The 19605-nt window shown below is 40.1% G+C and overlaps 1 protein-coding gene across 2 annotated transcripts in view; it reads left to right on the plus strand.

Annotated features, from left to right (window-relative positions):
* Nucleotides 1–676: 676 nt before the first annotated feature.
* LOC111159002 (golgin A4) overlaps nucleotides 677–19605 on the plus strand; it is a 129297-nt gene continuing 110368 nt past the window's right edge. For both annotated transcript variants that reach the window (XM_022521363.1, XM_022521364.1), the window contains exons 1-2: nucleotides 677–899; nucleotides 17481–17570. In XM_022521363.1, the coding sequence (XP_022377071.1) occupies nucleotides 828–899; nucleotides 17481–17570 (162 nt within the window). In that variant the 5' untranslated portion in view covers nucleotides 677–827. The remainder of the gene's footprint in view (nucleotides 900–17480; nucleotides 17571–19605) is intronic.

Consider the following 19605-nt stretch of genomic DNA (forward strand, 5'->3'; position numbering starts at 1 on the left):
AAACGGTTGAGATTTTACAATATCGTCCTGAAACGTTTGGACCCTGGGAGTCTGTGTCAGACACTTGCTGACCTCTGGGAGGGTCCGGGGAAGGAAAGACAGCCCCTTTGGGGAGCAGCTGGAGTACCAGGCACTGAAGATACAGACCCTTAACTACAATTACTAAACAAAAGTGCACTACCCTTCAGAGCACGAAGCAGGTTCCCTGGATCCCTCCCCCCCCTTCTCCCACCCTAGGCACTCAGACACGCGGCTCTCCGCTGTGGGCCGGCCCATCCTGCGGTCGTTTATAGAAGCATTACCCTCCCCGCGGGACTCTGCTGTGCCAAAGCCCGGTGTGCGTCACTGCAGTACTCAGAGCAGACCTCCCCCAGCTCGGAAGGTATCTCTGCACGCAGTGAATTGGAGCAGCGCGTAACGCGGCATATTACTCCGCGCAGCTGCGTTCGGGAGCGACACCCCGAGCGCGCATGTGCCAGGGCAACTTCGTGGTTGGCCCCTCCCGCGCTCCGTAGAGCTCCCTGGGTGAGCTCCACGTAGGCCGCGCAGGCGTCTTTGGCACACCGTTCACCTGCTGCCGTTGTCGCCGCCGCCGCCGCTCCCGGGGCTGGATGGGGGGCATAGGCCAACCAGTGGCACCCAGAAGAAAGAGACGCGGCGGCGGCGACGCCGACACCCGCAGGACGAGTGTCCCGATCCGCCCGCGAGCCCAAGGAGGAGGCGGTGAGGCCCGGCCCCTACGGTCCCTGGTGTAGAGAGAGGCCGCTGTCGCCGCCGTGGCTGGTTCTCCTTGGGCACTCGCCCCTCAGGGGACACCGCGCTGCACCATGTTCAAGAAACTGAAGCAAAAGATCATCGAGGACCAACAGCAGCTCCAGCAGATGCTGGCTTCGACTCAGGTACTATGGCCGCTGCTCTCGTCTAGTTCCCGACACCCCCTGACACAATTCGGGAGCCAGGAGAAGGGAAGGTTCTTCCGTGACCCTTGACGTCTAACCTGAGAATCTCCCCCAAACTCCGGTCTGGAAATGAGTCCAGGGCGGCTCGGGTTCTCAGTGTTGGGGACCTGGGGACCCCATCCCCAAACTCTATGCAGGAAAGTGGGAGAGGGTGGCAAAATCCTTTGGGACGTCTGGCCTCTAGTTTTCCCCCAACGCACGACCCTGGCCTGAGAATAAGTTAGAGGGTCTACGATCTTGCATGACTTTTGACCCCTATCGAAGGTTCTCTCACCAATCCGAGACCCCAAGTCAGGAGTAAGGGCCGGATGGGGAAACCTGGGGTTCTATAATACCTGACTTCTTGTCTGAAGTTCTCGCTCCCGTCATGACCCGAGATTGAGTACGGAGGGGCCTGGATCCTGCTAGACTCCCGATCCATTACGGGAGTCGTCAAACCGTGGTCCGGTGGTGAGGGTGAGGGCGAAGGTCGAGCCATTCCAAGCCAGGCTGCTCGCGGGAGCATTGGACCTGAAAGAGGTGGCAGTGTGGCCAGCGTCCAGCGCCCGAGGCTGTCACGAGTTAGTCACTTCGCATAACTTGGTTGATCTCGGTCGGGCGTAGGGACAGATATTCTGAGGCCAGGCCGGGGTTCTGCCTATCCCCAGCCAGGCTTCAGCTTCAAGAGTCTTGTTAGTTTTTTCATGAATGCTGTTGCTTCAGGAAATGACAGTTTCTAGGAAAAAGGGGGCGTGTTAGTAGTGTTAATTTAAAGAAACGGTTTCCTAGACACCAAGAAGAATGTGTGTTTTGGTGCTCGCAGCACTTGTCTCTCTCTCTCTCTCTCTTTTTTTTTTTAAGATTTTATTTATTTATTTGACAAACAGAGATCACAAGTAGACAGAGAGGCAGGCAGAGAGAGAGAGGGAAGCAGGCTCCCCGATGAGCAGAGAGCCTGATGCGGGGCTCGATTCCAGGATCCTGGGATCATGACCTGAGCCGAAGGCACAGGCTTAACCCACTGAGCCACCCAGGCGCCCGTCACAGCACTTGTCTCTTGAGCAAAGATGAGGGCTTCTGCTAAATTTCCTCCCAGCCTTTGTCAGTTCCAATAGATTGAGCAGTGCCCTCTCTCTCAAATTTTAGAGTTTCCACAAAAAAGGCTGAGTTTTGATTAATTGGGAGACATTTAAAAATATTTTTAAAAATACATTTATCTTACACAGCTTTTAAACAACTGTTAAGCAACTAACAAGTATCAAGTCAACTATCACATTAAAACAACTGTTGACTATAACTTGAAGTTCTTTTAAAAGCTAAAGCCCATGTAAAGTAAAACTGCTTGAAATACATTGGAACATGACACTGAAAGCTTTTTCATTCTCCTAAGTAAAATGCAAATAGTAATTAAAGTTTAGATAGTAAATACCTTACTTTTCATACTATTTACTGCCAGCTTTTCTAAATTTACAAAACACATTTATTTAAGAAAGAAAAAACTTAAAAGTGTGGTAGAGATGGGGAATGTGGGGAAACACCATGTTAGTTAAATGTAAAGCAGTTACATTTGGGAATGTTTAAAATATTGATCCAAGATTCCATCTCTAGAAATTTATTCTAAGAAAGCTTAGGATGAGGTAGGTGGGTGGCTTAGTCTGTTAAGTATCTGCCTTGGCTCAGGTCATGATCCCAGGGTCCTGGGTTTGAGTGGGGCCTAGGGCTCCCTGCTCAGCAGGAAGTCTGCTTTTCCCTCTCTCTCTGCCCCTCCCCCCTGCTCATTTTCTCGCTCTCTTTCTCCAATAAATCAAATCTCTAAGAAAAAGTGTAGGATGTATGAAAGATTTAATGTCATGGACTTCTATTTCAGTGTTGTTTTAACAGGTAAAAACTGGCTAAAAATAGAAAATTGATTAACAGATTTTTTAAGGTAGTGGGTTATTATGCAGCCTTTAACAAAAGCCAACATTTATTGGGCTTTTACTATGCGAGAGGAATTTTGGTTTGTATTTTACACGAATAATTTTATTTAATTCATACATACACCAAAGAGGTAGATTCCCAGTTTTGTGGGGAAAAATATGTATGTAAAGTATATTTATATACAGGCAATGAAAATAGTTTAAGAAGGAAGTACTCATGAGATTTTATGATTATTTTTCTAATTCATAATGTTTAGTTTTTCTTCATGAAAATGAATTGCTTTTGTGTGTTAACAGAAAGAGGTGGTTTTTAGAGTAGTAAAAAAGTTAACGAGCTAACTAATGTATTAGGTGAGACAGTGCATCTGGATCAAATAAAATCATTGTGTATAAAAGATTTAAAACAGTCCTCTTTGACAATAGGTATAATATATATATATCAAGAAGGTAAAATTAAATTGTTAGTGATCATCTAGTCATGGAGACTTGACTCTGTTCTGGCCTCAAATCTTTAGCTATTAAGAACTCTTTAGAATGAGAAGTTCTGGATTATTGTTTTCAAAGTTGAAGACTTTTTTTCAAGGGTGAATTAGAAAAGAAAAAAAACCTTTTTCATCACAATCCTTTTGCAACAGATTATACGTATCCTTGTTTTCTTTTTTTTTTTTTTTTAAAGATTTTTTTTATTTATTTGACAGAGATCACAAGTAGAGAGGCAGGCAGAGAGAGAGAGAGAGAGGGAAGCAGGCTCCCTGCTGAGCAGAGAGCCCGATGTGGGACTCGATCCCAGGACCCCGAGATCATGACCTGAGCCGAAGGCAGCGGCTTAACCCACTGAGCCACCCAGGCGCCCCTATCCTTGTTTTCTTAAGCAAAGGATCTTGAATTTGTATAATGGTATCATTTCTTCATTTTTGAGTATAAATTATTTTGTGTTGAAGGCACCATGCCCCCCAAAATTTATCTGGGTTTTTGTTTGTTTGTTCTCTGTCTACTTTTTGTAATTTTGTAACCTCCTTCTCTACCTGCCACATGTCTTCTCTTGCCTTTAAACTGTTGTGGGGTTTGAATCAAGATACATAAACAGGGACGCCTGGGTGGCTCAGTTGGTTAAGCGGCTGCCTTCAGCTCAGGTCATGATCCCAGCATCCTGGGATCGAGTCCCACATTGGGCTCATTGGGCTCCTTGGGCGTCAGGGAGCCTGCTTCTCCCTCTGCTTCTGCCTGCCTGTCTGTCTGCCTGTGCTTGCTCACTCTCTCTCCCTCTGTCTCTGACAAATAAATAAATAAAATCTTTAAAAAAAAAAGATACATAAACAACTTTTTTTTTTTTAAAGATACATAAACATAAAATTTTATGTGAAATAAGGGCAAGTACCTGAGGGATTCTTTAGTGCAGTGTAGTGTATTAACACAAATTTTGAGTATTTGGAGGCCTTTGTGTGCATACTTCCTGTTTCTTGGCTTGCTTTTCATAGGTAAGGTGGCCTGAAAGGTATTTTTCTGATAAATTGAGTTGTCAGGCATAGGTAATTCTGGGATAAATGAACCATTTGCATTGCAATATTTGTAAAACTTCCCAGCAATAATAATTATAATAATGATATAGGGTTCCTAAGGGTTTGAAAGCATTCAATAAAAATAAGAAATAGTTCCCCAATCACTTCTATTTGGTTGGTACTAAGATTATTTGCACCCTTCCTTGGCAAATATTTTAAGTAATTATTTATTCAACACTGATGATGACTTGAAGCCTAATCACTAATTAAAAATGAAGTTAAAAAATTTTTAAGTGAAGGTTCACTTATTTATTTATTTATTTATTAAGAGTAGGCTCCACGCCTAGTGTGGAGCCCAATGCAGGGGTTGAACTCAGGACCCTGAGATTCAAACCTGAGCTGAGATCAAGAGGGGCACACTTAACTGACTGAGCCACCCAAGTAATCCCAATTACATCATAATTATTATTATTATTATTTTGAGAGAGAGTGTGCATGCATGAGATGGGGCAGGGAGAGAGAGAATCTTAAGCAGACTCCATACTCAGCACAGGTCCCAACCCAGGCTTGATCTCAGGACCCTGAGATGAAGTCAGGAGTCCAGCATTTAACTGACTGAGCCACCTAGGCACCCCACTTACATTGTTTTTTAGCAGTGAATATCTGTTTTGGATTTTTAAATTCCTATGTAATGTTTGTCTTGATTGGATGGGGACCCTCCCCAAAATGTGGGGCATCCTGATCAGGTGGGGACCAGTGGCATGGGCAGTAAAAGGATTCACACAAGGCAGAACAAAGGAGATAGAAATTTACTGAATACACCTCAAAGGAGTGGTTGGCAGGACAGCAAAGCAGACTCTAACAAGGCAGTGTTTTATATACAGTGGGGGCTGTATTTAAAGCAGGAAGGTGAGGACATATGGGGACATACGGAATTTTCCCCTTTTTTGGTAACTGTATGTAGCCCATTGCTCAGGTAGGGTTTATGGATATTTTGAGGTAGGTTGCCTATATTTAGCCAGGTGGTCACTGTGGGCTCTTTAGCCTTTGTTGAATTTCTGTTGCTCAAGCTGGTTGTCTAAAAGCAGTCTTACAGAATGAATTGGATAGAATTAAATTAAAAAATAATATAGAATACATTATAACTGGGATATATGTAGTACATAAATAAAAATATATTTTAAAATTTTATTTATTTAAGTAATCACTATACCCAGTGTGGGGCTCAAACTCATGAACCTGAGATGAAGAGTTGCGTGCCTCTCTGTCTGAGCCAGCCAGGCACCCCAACATAAATAAAAACATTGTCAGCCTTTTTCTAATATTATTAAAACTTTGAAGTACAGACACAAATGGACAAATAATTGTGTGATTCCACTTATCTGTGGTACCTAGATTAGTCAGATTCATAGAGACAAAAAATTGAATGCTGGTTGCTAGGGGCTGGAAAGAGGGGGAAGTCAGGAGTTAATGCTTAAGGGGTAGAGTTTTGGTTTGGAGAGATGAAGTTCTGGAAATTGATGATGATGATGGTTGCACAACAGTGTGAATATACTTAACACCACAGAACTGTACACCTATAACTGGTTAAAATGGTAATTTATATATATATTTCACTACAATAAAAGAATTAAAAACAGCAGAAAGTGAGACTCCAAAATAATAGTTTATGTAATAGAAACTTAAAGAAAATACACAGGGGGGAAAAGTCCCTTTCTGAAGGAATATAGCCTTATTGTAATCCAGGTTTACTAAGTAGTTGCCCTTCTTCTTGAAATTGGGGAAACCATAATTCCCAGGGAGAACATTAATATATAATAATTTGTATTTTGACCAATAGCATATAGTGGCTGTTGATAATTCTTTAGATAGAATGTACATTAAGTTCTCATGTTTTAAATATAAAACAGCCCTAGTTTATGGGATTAAAAAAAAAGTGCCATTAAATTTGAATAGAGTACTGGCCATACAGAATTCTTTCATTTGCTTCGTAGTTTGGTAGGGAGAGCTAGAGGAAAAAATTCTAAGAGAAGTTTTATCTTTCTGGCTTTTGGGATGAATTAACCCAGTTTGTTAAATTGTGAGATTCAGAGATCCCAAGACATGGATGTAATTTTACATACCTCAACTTTACATCCCATGGAAACTAGGAAAATTCATAGGGCATTCTGCAGGGCCCAGGCAAGCGAGCAAGGCTGGAAACTGATGTAGAAGTCAGTTAATGTGTTAATAATGAAGGTCAGGGCTCTAAAGTATAGGGTTTTAACCAACAGTGGTTGGTTCCTTCACTTCTAAATCACAAGATATATTAGTAAGACATTCTTATTTATTTATGGAATTCTAGGTAGGAAATGTTCCCTCAGACTGTTGAGCTTCTTTCTTTCTCCTGATCTTCCAGCATTATGTATTACAAATGAGAAGTCTAATTCCAAACCCATTCTTTCTTCATTGGTAGTTAACCTGATCTTTGAATCTTCTCTTCTTCCCTTGATTTTAGAAAATTCCCAATTTTCTTCTTTTAGTTCTTTGTTGTTGTTGTTTGTCTCCCCCCCCCCCCCCCCCCCATCCTTTTTTTCTTTGTTGCCAAGGTTTTTTAGACTTTCTTTTTTTTTTTTTTTTTTTAAAGATTTTATTTATTTATTTGTCAGAGAGAGAGAGGGAGAGAGCGAGCATAGGCAGACAGAATGGCAGGCAGAGGCAGAGGGAGAAGCAGGTTCCCTGACGAGCAAGGAGCCCGATGTGGGACTCGATCCCAGGACGCTGGGATCATGACCTGAGCCGAAGGCAGCTGCTTAACCAACTGAGCCACCCAGGCGTCCCCAGACTTTCTTTTTATATATTCCTTTTTTCCTGTTTGTTCTATTGTTTTGAGAGATTTCTTCAAATTTTATTATTAGAATACATTTAATTAATTATTAAATTTATTCTGGTAATCATATATTTAACTTCTACAAATAATAACACTAGTAAGCATTTATTGAGTAATTATTATTAATCACATACTTTTCTTGGTTGTATTGCATGATTTCCAAATTAAAACATGAAATAATATAACATATGATTTGTATTATTCCCATTTTATAGATAAGAAATTGAGGCTGGGGCAGGTAAAGTAACTTGTCTCAGGTATGCAGTTATTTAGTGGTAAAGCTGAGATGAGCTCAGGTAGTGTGTCTCAGAAGCCCATTTTTTTAACCACCGTGCTTATACATGTTGCTTTGTTTTATTTTTTAGTAGCAGCTTATAGTTGTTTAAAGAAACTAGAGCTTATCAAAACTGTGGTAAGATAAGCATTATATAGTACATATATACACATTCGTATTTAAGTTCTGTTCCTTGATTTATCTGATTTTTTTTTTTTTTTTGGTCACTTACTATAGTCTTACTGGTCATCTTGTTTGTTTGTTTTATTAAGAAAAATGTCTTGTGATTGCTGGTTTTTCATTTATATTTATGAAGTCCTGGTGGGTGGTTTATTTCGCTAGCTGACATGGGTTTTCTCTGCTCTTACGTGCCTCTCCCCTGTGTGGAGAGTGGTTAGGGAAGGGAACAATCAGAGGATCCCTCCTCTGCAGCCCAAACAAAGAGCGTCTACCTACTTTGAAAGGTGACCATATATAATTTATCATGCAAACATTCTTGAGAATGAAAGGGGACACTACCTTTTTTTTTTTTTTTTTAAAGATTTCATCTATTTATTTGACAGACAGAGAGAGAGATCACAATTAGGCAGAGAGGCAGGCAGAGAGAGAGGAAGGGAAGCAGGCTCCCTGCGGAGCAGAGAGCCTGATGTGGGGCTCGATCCCAGGACCCAGGGATCATGACCGGAGCCGAAGGCAGAGGCTTAACCCACTGAGCCACCCAGGCGCCCCGGGGACACTACTTCTAATAATGATCTTGGAACATAAACTGGCATAAACTGGGTGGATTGGGGTTGCGGTGGGCAAACTCGGGTGTATTGTTCCTCTGCTACTTGGTGGTACCAGCCACAAAGCTGAAGATCTAACTCCTACAAGGTAATTGCTCATTATATTTTGCAGTTACTTTTGTCTGGAAATATGTTTGTGTTGGAGGAGGCTGACCTCAAGTACCTGTTTGTCACACGAAGCAGCAGCCTCTTCTTCAGCGTTCTGTACAGAATTAGAGTTATGGCTACTTTTGTCCTGATTTCTCTACCAATTTGAATCCTTTTGCCTTCGATTCTTCAGAAATTTCTCATCTTTTTTTTTTTTTTTTTAATTTTTATTTATTTGACAGATCACAAGTAGGCAGAGAGGCAGGCAGAGAGAGAGGGGGAAGCAGGCTCCCCACCAAGCAGAGAGCCCGATTCGGGGCTTGATCCCAAGACCCCGAGATCATGACCTGAGCCGAAGGCAGAGGCCTTAACCCACTGAGCCACCTAGGCGCCCCTCATTATCTTTTTACTGTTGATGTTCTCTGTTTTATTCTTGAGTTTTAGTTAATCTATGTTTTTCTACCTTTTTTTTTTTTTTTTAAACTTTCACTTCAGTGGGTTTTTAGGAGGGAGTGAGGTAAGCAATAGTATTAAGTCTACATTCTTATACTGGAAACCTATTCACCATGATGTATTTAAACATAATTTCAGGGGCCCCTGGGTGGCCCAGTTGGTTAAGCGTCTGCCTGTAGCTCAGGTCTTGATCCCAGGGTCCTGGGTTTGGGACCTGCATGGGGCTCTCTGCTCAGTGGGGAGCCTGCTTCTCCCTAACCCTCTGCTGTTGCCTCCTACCCCGACTTGTACTCTCTCACTCTTGCTCTGTTTCAAATGAATAAATAAATAAAATCTTTACTTTAAAAAAATTTTTAAAGGATTTTATTTATATATTTGACAGAGAGAGAGAGAGAGCGAGAGAGCACACAAGTAGGCAGAGAGCAGCAGGCAGAGGGAGAGGGAGAAGCATGCTCTCCGCCAAGCAGGAAGCCCGATGTGGGGCTGTCTGAGGACCCTGAGATCATGACCTGAGCCGAAGGCGGTGGCTTAACCCACCGAGCTACCCAGGTGCCCCTACTCTTTTAGATTTTTAAAAAAGATTTTATTTACTCATTTGACAGAGAGAGAGCACAAGTAGAGGGAGCAACAAAGAGAGAGGGAGGGGGAGAAGCAGGCTCCCTGCTGAGCAGGGAACCTGAAGCAGGGCTCCATCCCATGAGATCATGACCTGAGCTGAAGGCAGACACTTAACCAACTGAGTCACCCAGGTACTCCTGAAATATTTGACTTCAAAATGATAAATTCTCAACAAGTATATATTCCTTAGATTGTAAAGATATTATCTGATTTTTCTATCTTACTTATTTTGTGGAATCACTTGGTTAAGTTAGCATATACCATGTTATTGGCCTTGAAATATGCTGTAACAATAGCTAGTGTTTGAATGTTGAGAATATCAGTCCACTTATTCATTGTCAACTATTGGATGAGATTTAAGATGAGAAATAGATGATCTTTTAATCTATATGTCATGTTTTAAATTTTATTCGGTATCTTGTTTTGAACAAATGACTTTTTTTTAAAGATTTTATGTATTTATTTAATTGACAGAGACACAGCGAGAGAGGGAGCACAAGTGGGGGAGTGGGAGAGGGAGAAGCAGGCTTCTCGCTGAGCAGGGGAGCCGATGCCAGACCTGATCCCAGGACCCAGGGATCATGACCTGAGCTGAACGCAGGTGCTTAATGACTGAGCCACCCAGGCATCTCTAAATATTTATGATTTTAATTAAAAATTTTCTTTTATTTTTATCAAAGTGATATGTTACATCATTAAAAGGTGAAGTACTACTGAAAGGACGTTATGCAAAAAAACCCATTGTCTGCTCCAACCCGCCAGGCCTGTTCTCCATATTCTCAACATTTTGCCCAGATATTTAACTTCATATTTCTAATAATAAACTGTTGTTGCTTTGCTGTTTGTTGAGTTGTACATTATAAACCTTATCTACTGGTTTCCTGTCAAAGTAGATGATTTTGGGAAGCATTGCTCCATTGTTTTCTATTTGCAGTGTTGCTATTAAGATGTCCATTGTCATTCTGCTGCTTTTTTCTTTCTGGAGACTTTAGGATCTTCCCTTTATGGCTTGTTGTCTGAAATTTCATGGTAAATATGCCTGTGTATGGATTTCTTTATGCATTGTGCTGGACACTCAGTGGGCATTGTATGGTGTCACTCCTGTGCTTAAATTCTTGGAAACTTTTACATAGTGTTTCTTTGATAATTCTCTCCCCTTTGTTTTTTCTCTTCTCTCTTTAGCTGCAATTTGGTGGCTTTTGTGCCTTCAGGATAGATTCTCTTTTTCTTTTTTTACCATTTGTATTCCATTTTGGGTTTTTTGTTGTTGTTGTGTTTAGGTTTTGTTTTGCTCTACTTTTGAGAGATTTTTTCAAGTTATTTAACTCTTAAATTGAATTTTGGATTTTGGCTATCTTATTTTAAAATTTTGAAGGGCTGTTTCTTCCTGTCTTTTCCTTTTTCATAGCATTGTTCTTGTTATACAGATATAATGTTTTTTAATCTCTCAGAATAATGGTGTTTTTTTTTTTTTTTAAGTTTTCTTTTAATCTTTACTGTTTTGTTTTTTTCTGGTTCTTGTGTTTTTGTTTGTTTTTGGCTCACTTTTTTACTTTGGAAACTTTATTGGGTGCTCTGTGCTTTCCATTCATATTTAAGGGTAGACACTAAAAATCTGATGCTATTTGGAAGTAGCATGTGATAGAGACACTGGAGTTCTCTGCTGGGTTATTATTGGGGAAAATATCTTCACGCTGGTAACCACAGGTCTGGAGGTCATTTGGTTTCTCCAGAGAAGCCCGGTGTTGTTTGGAGAAAGGGTGAGGGGCTTATAAGCCAAGCTGCCAACCTTCTAGAAGCAGGGCTGATTCACTGCAGGTACCACTTAATTCCACTAATGTTAGTCATATACTTTGCCCTTTGCTTCTATCTTACTGTGCTTGGTTTTGCCCAGTTTGGAGCCTAATTGTCTCCCAAAAATAAACCTCTGGTTCTTCAGAGGCTCTGTAAGGTAGGACAGGGATCTGGGGATCCTTCAACCAGTCTTCTGTTTTTGGTCTTGTCTCTTCTCGCATCTTGTGTTAAATTTTTGCTTTAAGTCCTAAGTCTTTTCATGGTTCTGGGGATGAAAATAGGCTTGCTTCTCATCACTGTTCTCTTTTGTAGCTCCTTGGGGTTGTGGTGTTCTCAGTTGTGTTAAATTCTTTGCTGTTCTTTCATTCATACCAATCTTCTGAACATTGGTTGACGTTTCTTTTCTTTCTTCCCTTTTTTAAAAAAAAGATTTTATTTATTTGAGAGAGAGGAAATGAATAAGCAGTGGGGTCGGGCAGAGGGAGAGGGACAAGCAGTCTCCCGGTGAGTAGGGAGCGCAATGTTGGGCTCCATCCCAGGACTCTGGGATTATGACCTGAGCCCAAGGCAGCTGCTTAACCTACTGAGCCACCCAGGTGCCCCTATGTTCAGTTTCCTTTTATCTTAAAAAATTTTTTTTTGAGATTTTATTTATTTGAGAGAGTGAGAGAGCATGCACAAGTTGGGGGGAGGGGCAGAGGAGAAGCAGGCTCCCCTTGAGTGGGGAGCCCGATGTGGGGCTCAATCCCAGGGCCCTGGGATCATGACCAGAGCCAAAGGCAGAGGCTTAAGTGACTGAGCCACCCAGGTACCCCTCCTTTTATCTTTAAAAACGAGAATTATGGGACACCTGGGTGGCTCAGTTGGTTAAGCAGCTGCCTTCAGCTCAGGTCATGATCCCAGTGTCCTGGGATTGAGTCCCACATCGTGCTCCTTTCTCCACAGGGAGCCTGCTTCTCCCTCTGCCTCTGCCTGCCACTCTGTCTGCCTGTGCTCGCTCTCTCTCCCTCTCTGACAAATAAATAAATAAAATCTTTAAAAAAAAAAATGAGAATTAGTTAGGGGTGCCTGGGTGGCTCAGTGGGTTAAACCTCTGCCTTTGGCTCAGGTCATGGTCTCAGGGTCCTGGGATCGAGCCCTGCATCAGGCTCTGGGCTCAACAGGGAACCTGCTTCTCCCGCTCCCTCTGCCTGCCTCTCTGCCTACTTGTGATCTCTCCCTGTCAAATAAATAAATAAAATCTTAAAAATAAATTCAGAAAAGAAAAATATATTAAAAAAACTCGAATTAGTTAATTGATTTCAGAAAGTTATAGATTCAAAATGGTTACAACTCATTGTATCTCCAGAGCCCTTCAGGTATAACCATTTTGAATCTATAATTTTATTTTATTTTATTTTAATCTATAATTTTAGATAGATATCTATATCTCTGCCTGTGTCTATCTTATATCTATAATTTTCTAAATCTGTCTAATAATTCAGCTATCTTGAGTAATTCTTTACATGAAAATTCCCAGATTGTAGAGCCCCTAATGAGTAAACTTCGGTTAACATAGTTTTGACTTTGATATAGAACTTTTCAGTAATACAAAAATCCAGAATTTGTGTTTTTGTTATCTTTAGATTGTAGTATTCAGCTAGGATTAATGCTTTTTAATTTTTATTTTTTAAGATAACTAAAATATAGTAGTATGTTTGATGTAGTCTAGATTTTAGAGTTAGTGGCTGTCTTTATGTACATTGTTCTTACAAGGACAACATGGTATGGTGAAAACAGTTAAGAGAATTGTGGAATCTTTTAGTGGGTTGAGATCAGCTTTTTTTTTTTTTCCCCCTAAGTAAACTCTACACCACGTGTGGGACTTGAACTCAACCCTGAGATTAAGCCAGTCAGGCTCCCCCTGGCTTTGTTTTTTTTTTTTTAATGAGAGAATAAACGTGGTCGGGAAATATGACACTTTCTGTCGTAAAGTTTAAGGTTCTGTAAGACTTTTGTCTTAGAGGTGTCTGTATGTAAAATGGGTGCTTTATTTTGTCTTTACACTCTGGGTCCCAGTGGAAGAAAATCTGAGAAACAGTGATCTAAAGAATACCAGGGAAGTGGGTGAGGAAATCGGAAGACCTGTGTCCTAATCCATAACACAGATCTTGTATGCAACCTGGGCAAGCTACACAAGAATTCTGACCCTCTTATTTTCTCATCAGAGATGAGAATTGGGGATGATGATATCTGTCCTGATTAACTTTCAGATTGGTTGTGAGGATCAAAAGAGATAAAGTATTTAAAAATATTTGTTGGGGGACGCCTGGGTGGCTCAGTTGGTTAAGCCGCTGTCTTCGGCTCAGGTCATGATCCCAGCATCCTCGGATCAAGTCCCACATTGGGCTCCTTGCTCGGTGGGGAGCCTGCTTCTCTCTCTGCCTCTGCCTGCCTCTCTGTCTGCCTGTGCTCACTCGTGCTCTCTCTCTCTCTCTCTCTCTCTGACAAAAAAAAAAAAACTAAAATAAAAAAAATAATAATTAAAAAATTAAAAAAAAATTATTTGTTGGGGCACCTAGCTGACGCAGTTGGTAAAGTATGCAACTCTTGATCTCAGGGTTGTGAGTTCAAGCCATTGGGTGTGGAGGCTACAAATAAATAAATTAATTAATTAAAAAATATATTTGTAATTTTAGAGCTCTTATTTATTAACAGGGCCTCCTAAGGTGCTGGGTGTTGCATTTGCTGTGAAGGGTAGATGTAGTCTCTGTACCGAGGGATTGAGAGACAAGTACTCCTAGTATGAGTGAAGTGTGTGCATGGTGCTGTGGCTGCACAGAGGAAAGCAATTCTGGAGAGAGTCAGGGTGACATCTGAATAGGGTCTTAATGGATAATGAAAGGGGTAAGCCACTCAAGGCTTCTTTTTCCCAGAAGTGACTGTATACAGTTTCTAATGTTGCATAACCAATTACTACACTCTTAGTGCCTGATAACCCAATTGTTACTTCATAGTCTAGGTCAGAAGTCTGGCATGGACGACTGGCTTCTCTGTTAAGAGTTTCACAAGGTACATTGGGGAGGGTATGTGCTATGGTGAGTGCTGTGAAGTCTGTAAGCCTGACAATTCACAGACCTGTACCCCTGGGGCTAGTAATACATTATATGTTAGTAAAAAATAAAAAATTAAAAAAAAAAGGGTTTCACAAGATGTCATCTAGACTCCGTTCTTTTTTTTCTTTTAAAGGTGTATTTATTTGAGAGAGAGAGAGCATGGGTGGGGGGCAGGGCAGAGGAGAGGGAGAAGCTGGCTTCCCGCTGAGCAGGGAGCCTGACATGGGGCTCAGTCCCAGGACCCTGGGATCATGATCTGAGCCGAAGGCAGACAACCGACTGAGCCACCCAGGCGCCCCCAGACTATGTTCTTAACTGGAGTTTAGGATTTTCTTCTGTACTCATGTGGCTGTACTAGAATTTAGTCCTCTGTGCTTATAGGACTGAAGTCCTTATTTCTTCCTGGCTGTTGAAGAAGGATCTAGAGGCTACCTGCAGTTCCTTGTCACTTGGCCCTCATAGGCATTTGGTTTTCTTTCAGGACAGCAGGGGTGCATTTCTCTGCCTTCTGCCTCTGCCTTTGCACTCTAGACTCTTATAAGAAGGGCTTTTGTGATCAGGTAGACCCATCCAGGTAATCTTTTGATTGACTCAAAGACTACTTATTAGAAATCTTAAATATGCCTGTAGAAATCCCTTTTACATTGTAATGTGTGATAGTCAAGGGAGTGATCTCATATTCACAGGGTGAGGGTCAATTGGGGTCATCTTAGAATTCTGCCTACCATAGTGACTAATATGGTTTTTCCTATACTGAAATTGAGACCAGTGGTTAGTTTATAGTTTTTTCATGGACAGCAAAGATATTAATTATGACAAATAGCTTAGAAACCTGTCTAGATTTCTCTTGGCTATGAGAATTAATTAGACCAAGTTTAGTTTGGCGGAATCTAAATCCCTTTATATTTTGAAGTGAGGATAGCCTATTAAAGATCCAGGGCCTTCCAATAAATGATCAAGTACAGTTGTTTTTTATGCATGTTTTGTATTTTACAATCATATGTAATATATATGATCCTTACTCTTGCAACTCCAGGGCAAGACCTACCAGCCATCAGTCCAGACTTGCCAGGTGGCACTACTTTTCTGAAGACACTGTGTTTTATGACCTACCTATTCTTCAACTTCGCATGCTCCAACATTTGATTTTGCTAGTTAATCCAGAGCTGATGAGCTTCTCAGTTACGGATTAGGCTTGCATGAAAGCCAAAGTGTAAAGATTGTAAATACTTAAAGTGGGGATATATTTTTCAAGTGATTGGGTGATCACTGTCTAAAAGTAGCCCTTTCCTGGTATCTGGAAAGCTGAATCAATAATTCCTCTGCACAGCTGCATAAAGCTTTGTCTCTGTGCTCACCAGATGATGAACTTTAAAATTGTGTCTATTTTCTCACATCCCTTATTTGTGACTCAGAGTCTCATGTGGGTATATTCATTGGTGGAGCTCAGGTCACCTACCCTAGATGAGAGGGATAGTGAGTTAGTCAGTTTTCTGAGTTATAATTTACGGAGTTACAAGAGCTGTTTAGAAAAAAAAAAAGGTTATTAAATTTTTGTCATTATTTTGTTGATATTTTCCTCCCTCCCTCCAATTAAACTGTTCCTTTTGATTTCTGGTTTTGACAGAAAAATCTCTTTCCCACTCAGTGATTGTAGAAATAAACTCTCATATCTTCTTTTATATTTCAATTTTTAAAAATCATGAGTTAAATAGGTAATGGGGATTAAGGAGTGCACTTGTGATGAGCACTGGGTGATATACCTGAAACTAATACTACACTGTATGTTCACTAACTGGAATTTATTTATTTGTTTATTTTTTCACTAACTGGAATTTAAATAAACATTTAAAAAATTAAATCTTTAATACAGCTTGAGTATGAAGTGAGCATCTGGTTGGTGTCTCTACCCCCTTATGGATGGCCATTTGTCCCAATACTGCTTATGAAACATCTATTTTAATTTGAAATGTTGTACTTATTGTAAAGTGAATATGTTTATTTGTGTGTGTATGTATGTGAATGTGTGTACACTCTTCCTGATGACCTCTCTGTTCCAGCCTAGCCACAATAGTATGTGCTCACATTCATTTACTCATTTACTTAGCAAGTATTTATTAAATCCTTTTATTGATGTAGAGCTTTGCAGACTAACAAAGGGTAAGATCAAGACTTATTTCTATGTGTAGATGAGTTCAGATCTATTTTATTATGGGTGAGGGAGAGTCTTAAAGTTTTGGCTTTATACTTTTAGGACCTTTTTTTAGTTCACATTAGAGTAGACTTCAACCTTCTGGTTTACATTTTGGGCCCTTTTTCCAGAGGACTTTTGGTACTGAAAATTATAGGAGTCAGGCTCTCCTTTACAGAACTAAATGGATTGGCATCTTAGGATCCAGCTGTGGTGTGCCAAGTAGACTTAAAGCAAGGCCCTTGACTAGAGAGGTATTTACTTGTGCATAACATAGTATTGAATATTAGAGCTGAAAGACACTTTATTTTAAAAATTTTTTAAAGATTTTATTTATTCATTTGAGAGAGAGAGAGATCGAGAGAGAGAGCACAAGCAGGGGGAGAGGCAGAGGGAAAGGGAGAAGCAGACTCCCTGCTGAGCTGGGAGCCCTGCACGGGGGTGGATCCCAGGACCTGGAGATCATGACCTGAGCCGAAGGCAGACACTTAACCATCTGAGCCACCCAGGCACCCCTGGAAGGCACTTCAAAGGTTGAATTGACAACCTTACTTTTTTCATGAACTTTGAATTTTGATTTATAAGCAAATAATTTTGATTTATAAACAAGTTGCCAGAATCATACAAAGAGTTTTCATATACTCCTCAGCTGGTTTCACTTTCCCCTAATGTTATCATCTTGTGTTAATATCACAACCTTATTTTATATATGAGGACACATAGCCCTCAGAAAGTCAGTTTAGCTAAGGTCACAGTTCTGGTTAGTGGTAGAGTCAGACCAAGGACCCATAGGCAGCCTAGGTCTTCCAGTTGATTGTTTTAGGTATTATTTGCTTTTTCATGTATTTGTTCTTTTCCTTTCTTTCATGGGGTTCTTTGGGCATGAATTGAGAGAAAGACTACTCAATACATAGTCCCATGTAGTCTTTCTAATTTGTGCAATAATTTATTAATCTAGGCTCCCTCCAATTCTTCAACACCAACAAGAACCAGGAGCAGGACATCTTCATTTACAGAGCAACTTGATGAAGGTACACCCAATAGAGAGGTATGTTTGGAATTTCTTCTTTAATAAACCTCTTACAAGAAGCTTATTAATCTAAAATGCAGGCTACTGTTGATAACAAAATGGAAAATTATTTTGACAGGTCAATTTTTAATTGCTAGGTATTTTTATTAATAACATAATTGTTTCTTTGTAAATAGTAGCTTTGCTTTTATGTTTTCTTTGAGAATCTCAATTTGAAAGGACAATATGCTCTATCTTTAATATTTGAGGCTTATAATAATTTGATAATAATTTGTTTAACAAGCATCATATAGGGAAAAGTTCTGTATTTTCAAGCTATTGATTGGAATCTGAACTTAACTGATTTTTTGTGACTTGCAGGTAGGCCAATAGCTCAGATTAGATTTTTTTCCATCTTCTTTTTCTTGCTGTGAACTGTGATACAGGTTCAGAAGAGAGTAAAACAAAAATGTACAAATCACAGAATTATTATGAAGGAACCCTCTCATAACCGCCACTGAGGTTCCAGAAGGGACACTGCCAACATTATAGCGCTGCCTTCTTCCCCGCAAAAAGATTACTATCATCCTGACCTTTGGTATTTCTTTCCTTTTTTTATAGTACCATTTAAGTATGCTTTCTGTTGTAAATATTAACCAATTTCATTATTTACAGTTTGGGGTTATAAATTAGGCTGCTGTGAACATCATTATATGTTTCTTTTGGTCCACATGTACCTGCATTTCTTTTAGTTTGTACCTAGCAGTGGAACACTGGGTCAAAAGGTATGTAGAATTTTAGCACTTAGAAGATAAGGCCCATTGTTTTTCAGAATAGTTGTAGAACTTTACCTTGCCCCCAGGAGTTTCTGAAAGTTGTTGGTGCTCTACATTCTTTTTTTTTTTTTTTTTTTTTAAGATTTTATTTATTTGACAGAGAGAGAGATCACAAATAGGCAGAGAGGCAGGCAGAGAGAGAGAGAGGGGAGGAAGCAGGCTCCCTGCTGAGCAGAGAGCCCGACGCGGGGCTTGATCCCAGGATCTGGGATCATGACCTGAGCCGAAGGCAGAGGCCTTAACCCACTGAGCCACCCAGGCGCCCCTGCTCTACATTCTTGCTAGTCTTTTTAATTTCAGCCATTCTCATGGGTGTGTAGTGCTCTCTTATTGTAGCTTTAAGTCACATTTCTCTGATGACTAATGAGATTGAGCACTTTTCATCTGTGTATTGGCCATTTGATATCTTTTTTTGTGAAGTGCTTCTTTATGGTTTTGCTCATTTTTCTCTTGGTTTGTCTTTTATTGATTTGTGGCTCTTTTTTATATATTGTGGATGGGGTTTTTTTTTAATGAGGCATAATTGGCATATAACATTAATTTCATGTGTACAATATAGTGATTTGATATTTGAAAACACTGAAATGATCACAAGTCTAGTTACCATTCATCACCATACATAGTTACACATTTTTTTCCTTGTAATGAGAAGTTTTTTTTTTCAGGGTCTTGATGTTTCTTCTTCTTCTTCTTCTTTTTTGTTTCAAGTTTTTATTTAAATTCCAGTTAACATATATGGAAGGAGTTTTTTATTGGATATATGCCTAGCAGATATCTTCTTCTGTCCTGTGGCTTGCCCTTTTATTCTCTTAATCATGTCCTTAGATGAACTGAAATTCTTAGTTTTAATGTATTATAATTTATTAATATTTTATTTTCTGGCTAGTGTTTTTATTTCTTATTAAAAAATTCTTTTCTTACCCTGAGAGTATTTTCCTGTTTTACTTTTCAAAAATAATTTTTTTAAGTTGAGGTATGGTGTGCAACATAGTGATTTGACAAGTCTGTAAGTTATATTGTGCTCACCGAAAGTATGGCTGCCATCTCTCACCATACAATGCTATTACAGTATCTTTGATTATATTCTCTATGCTGTACTTTTTATTCCTGTGACCTAATCATTCCATAATGGGAAGCCTATACCTCTTGCTCTCTTTCATGCTCATTTTGCCCATTCTCCCATATCCTGTTTCACTTTTCACATTTCAGTCTACATTCCATTTGGAACTGATTTTTTT

Source organism: Enhydra lutris, unplaced genomic scaffold, assembly GCF_002288905.1.
Source record: "Enhydra lutris kenyoni isolate GAN:26980312 unplaced genomic scaffold, ASM228890v2 scaffoldscaffold66, whole genome shotgun sequence".
Taxonomy (NCBI): domain Eukaryota; kingdom Metazoa; phylum Chordata; class Mammalia; order Carnivora; family Mustelidae; genus Enhydra; species Enhydra lutris.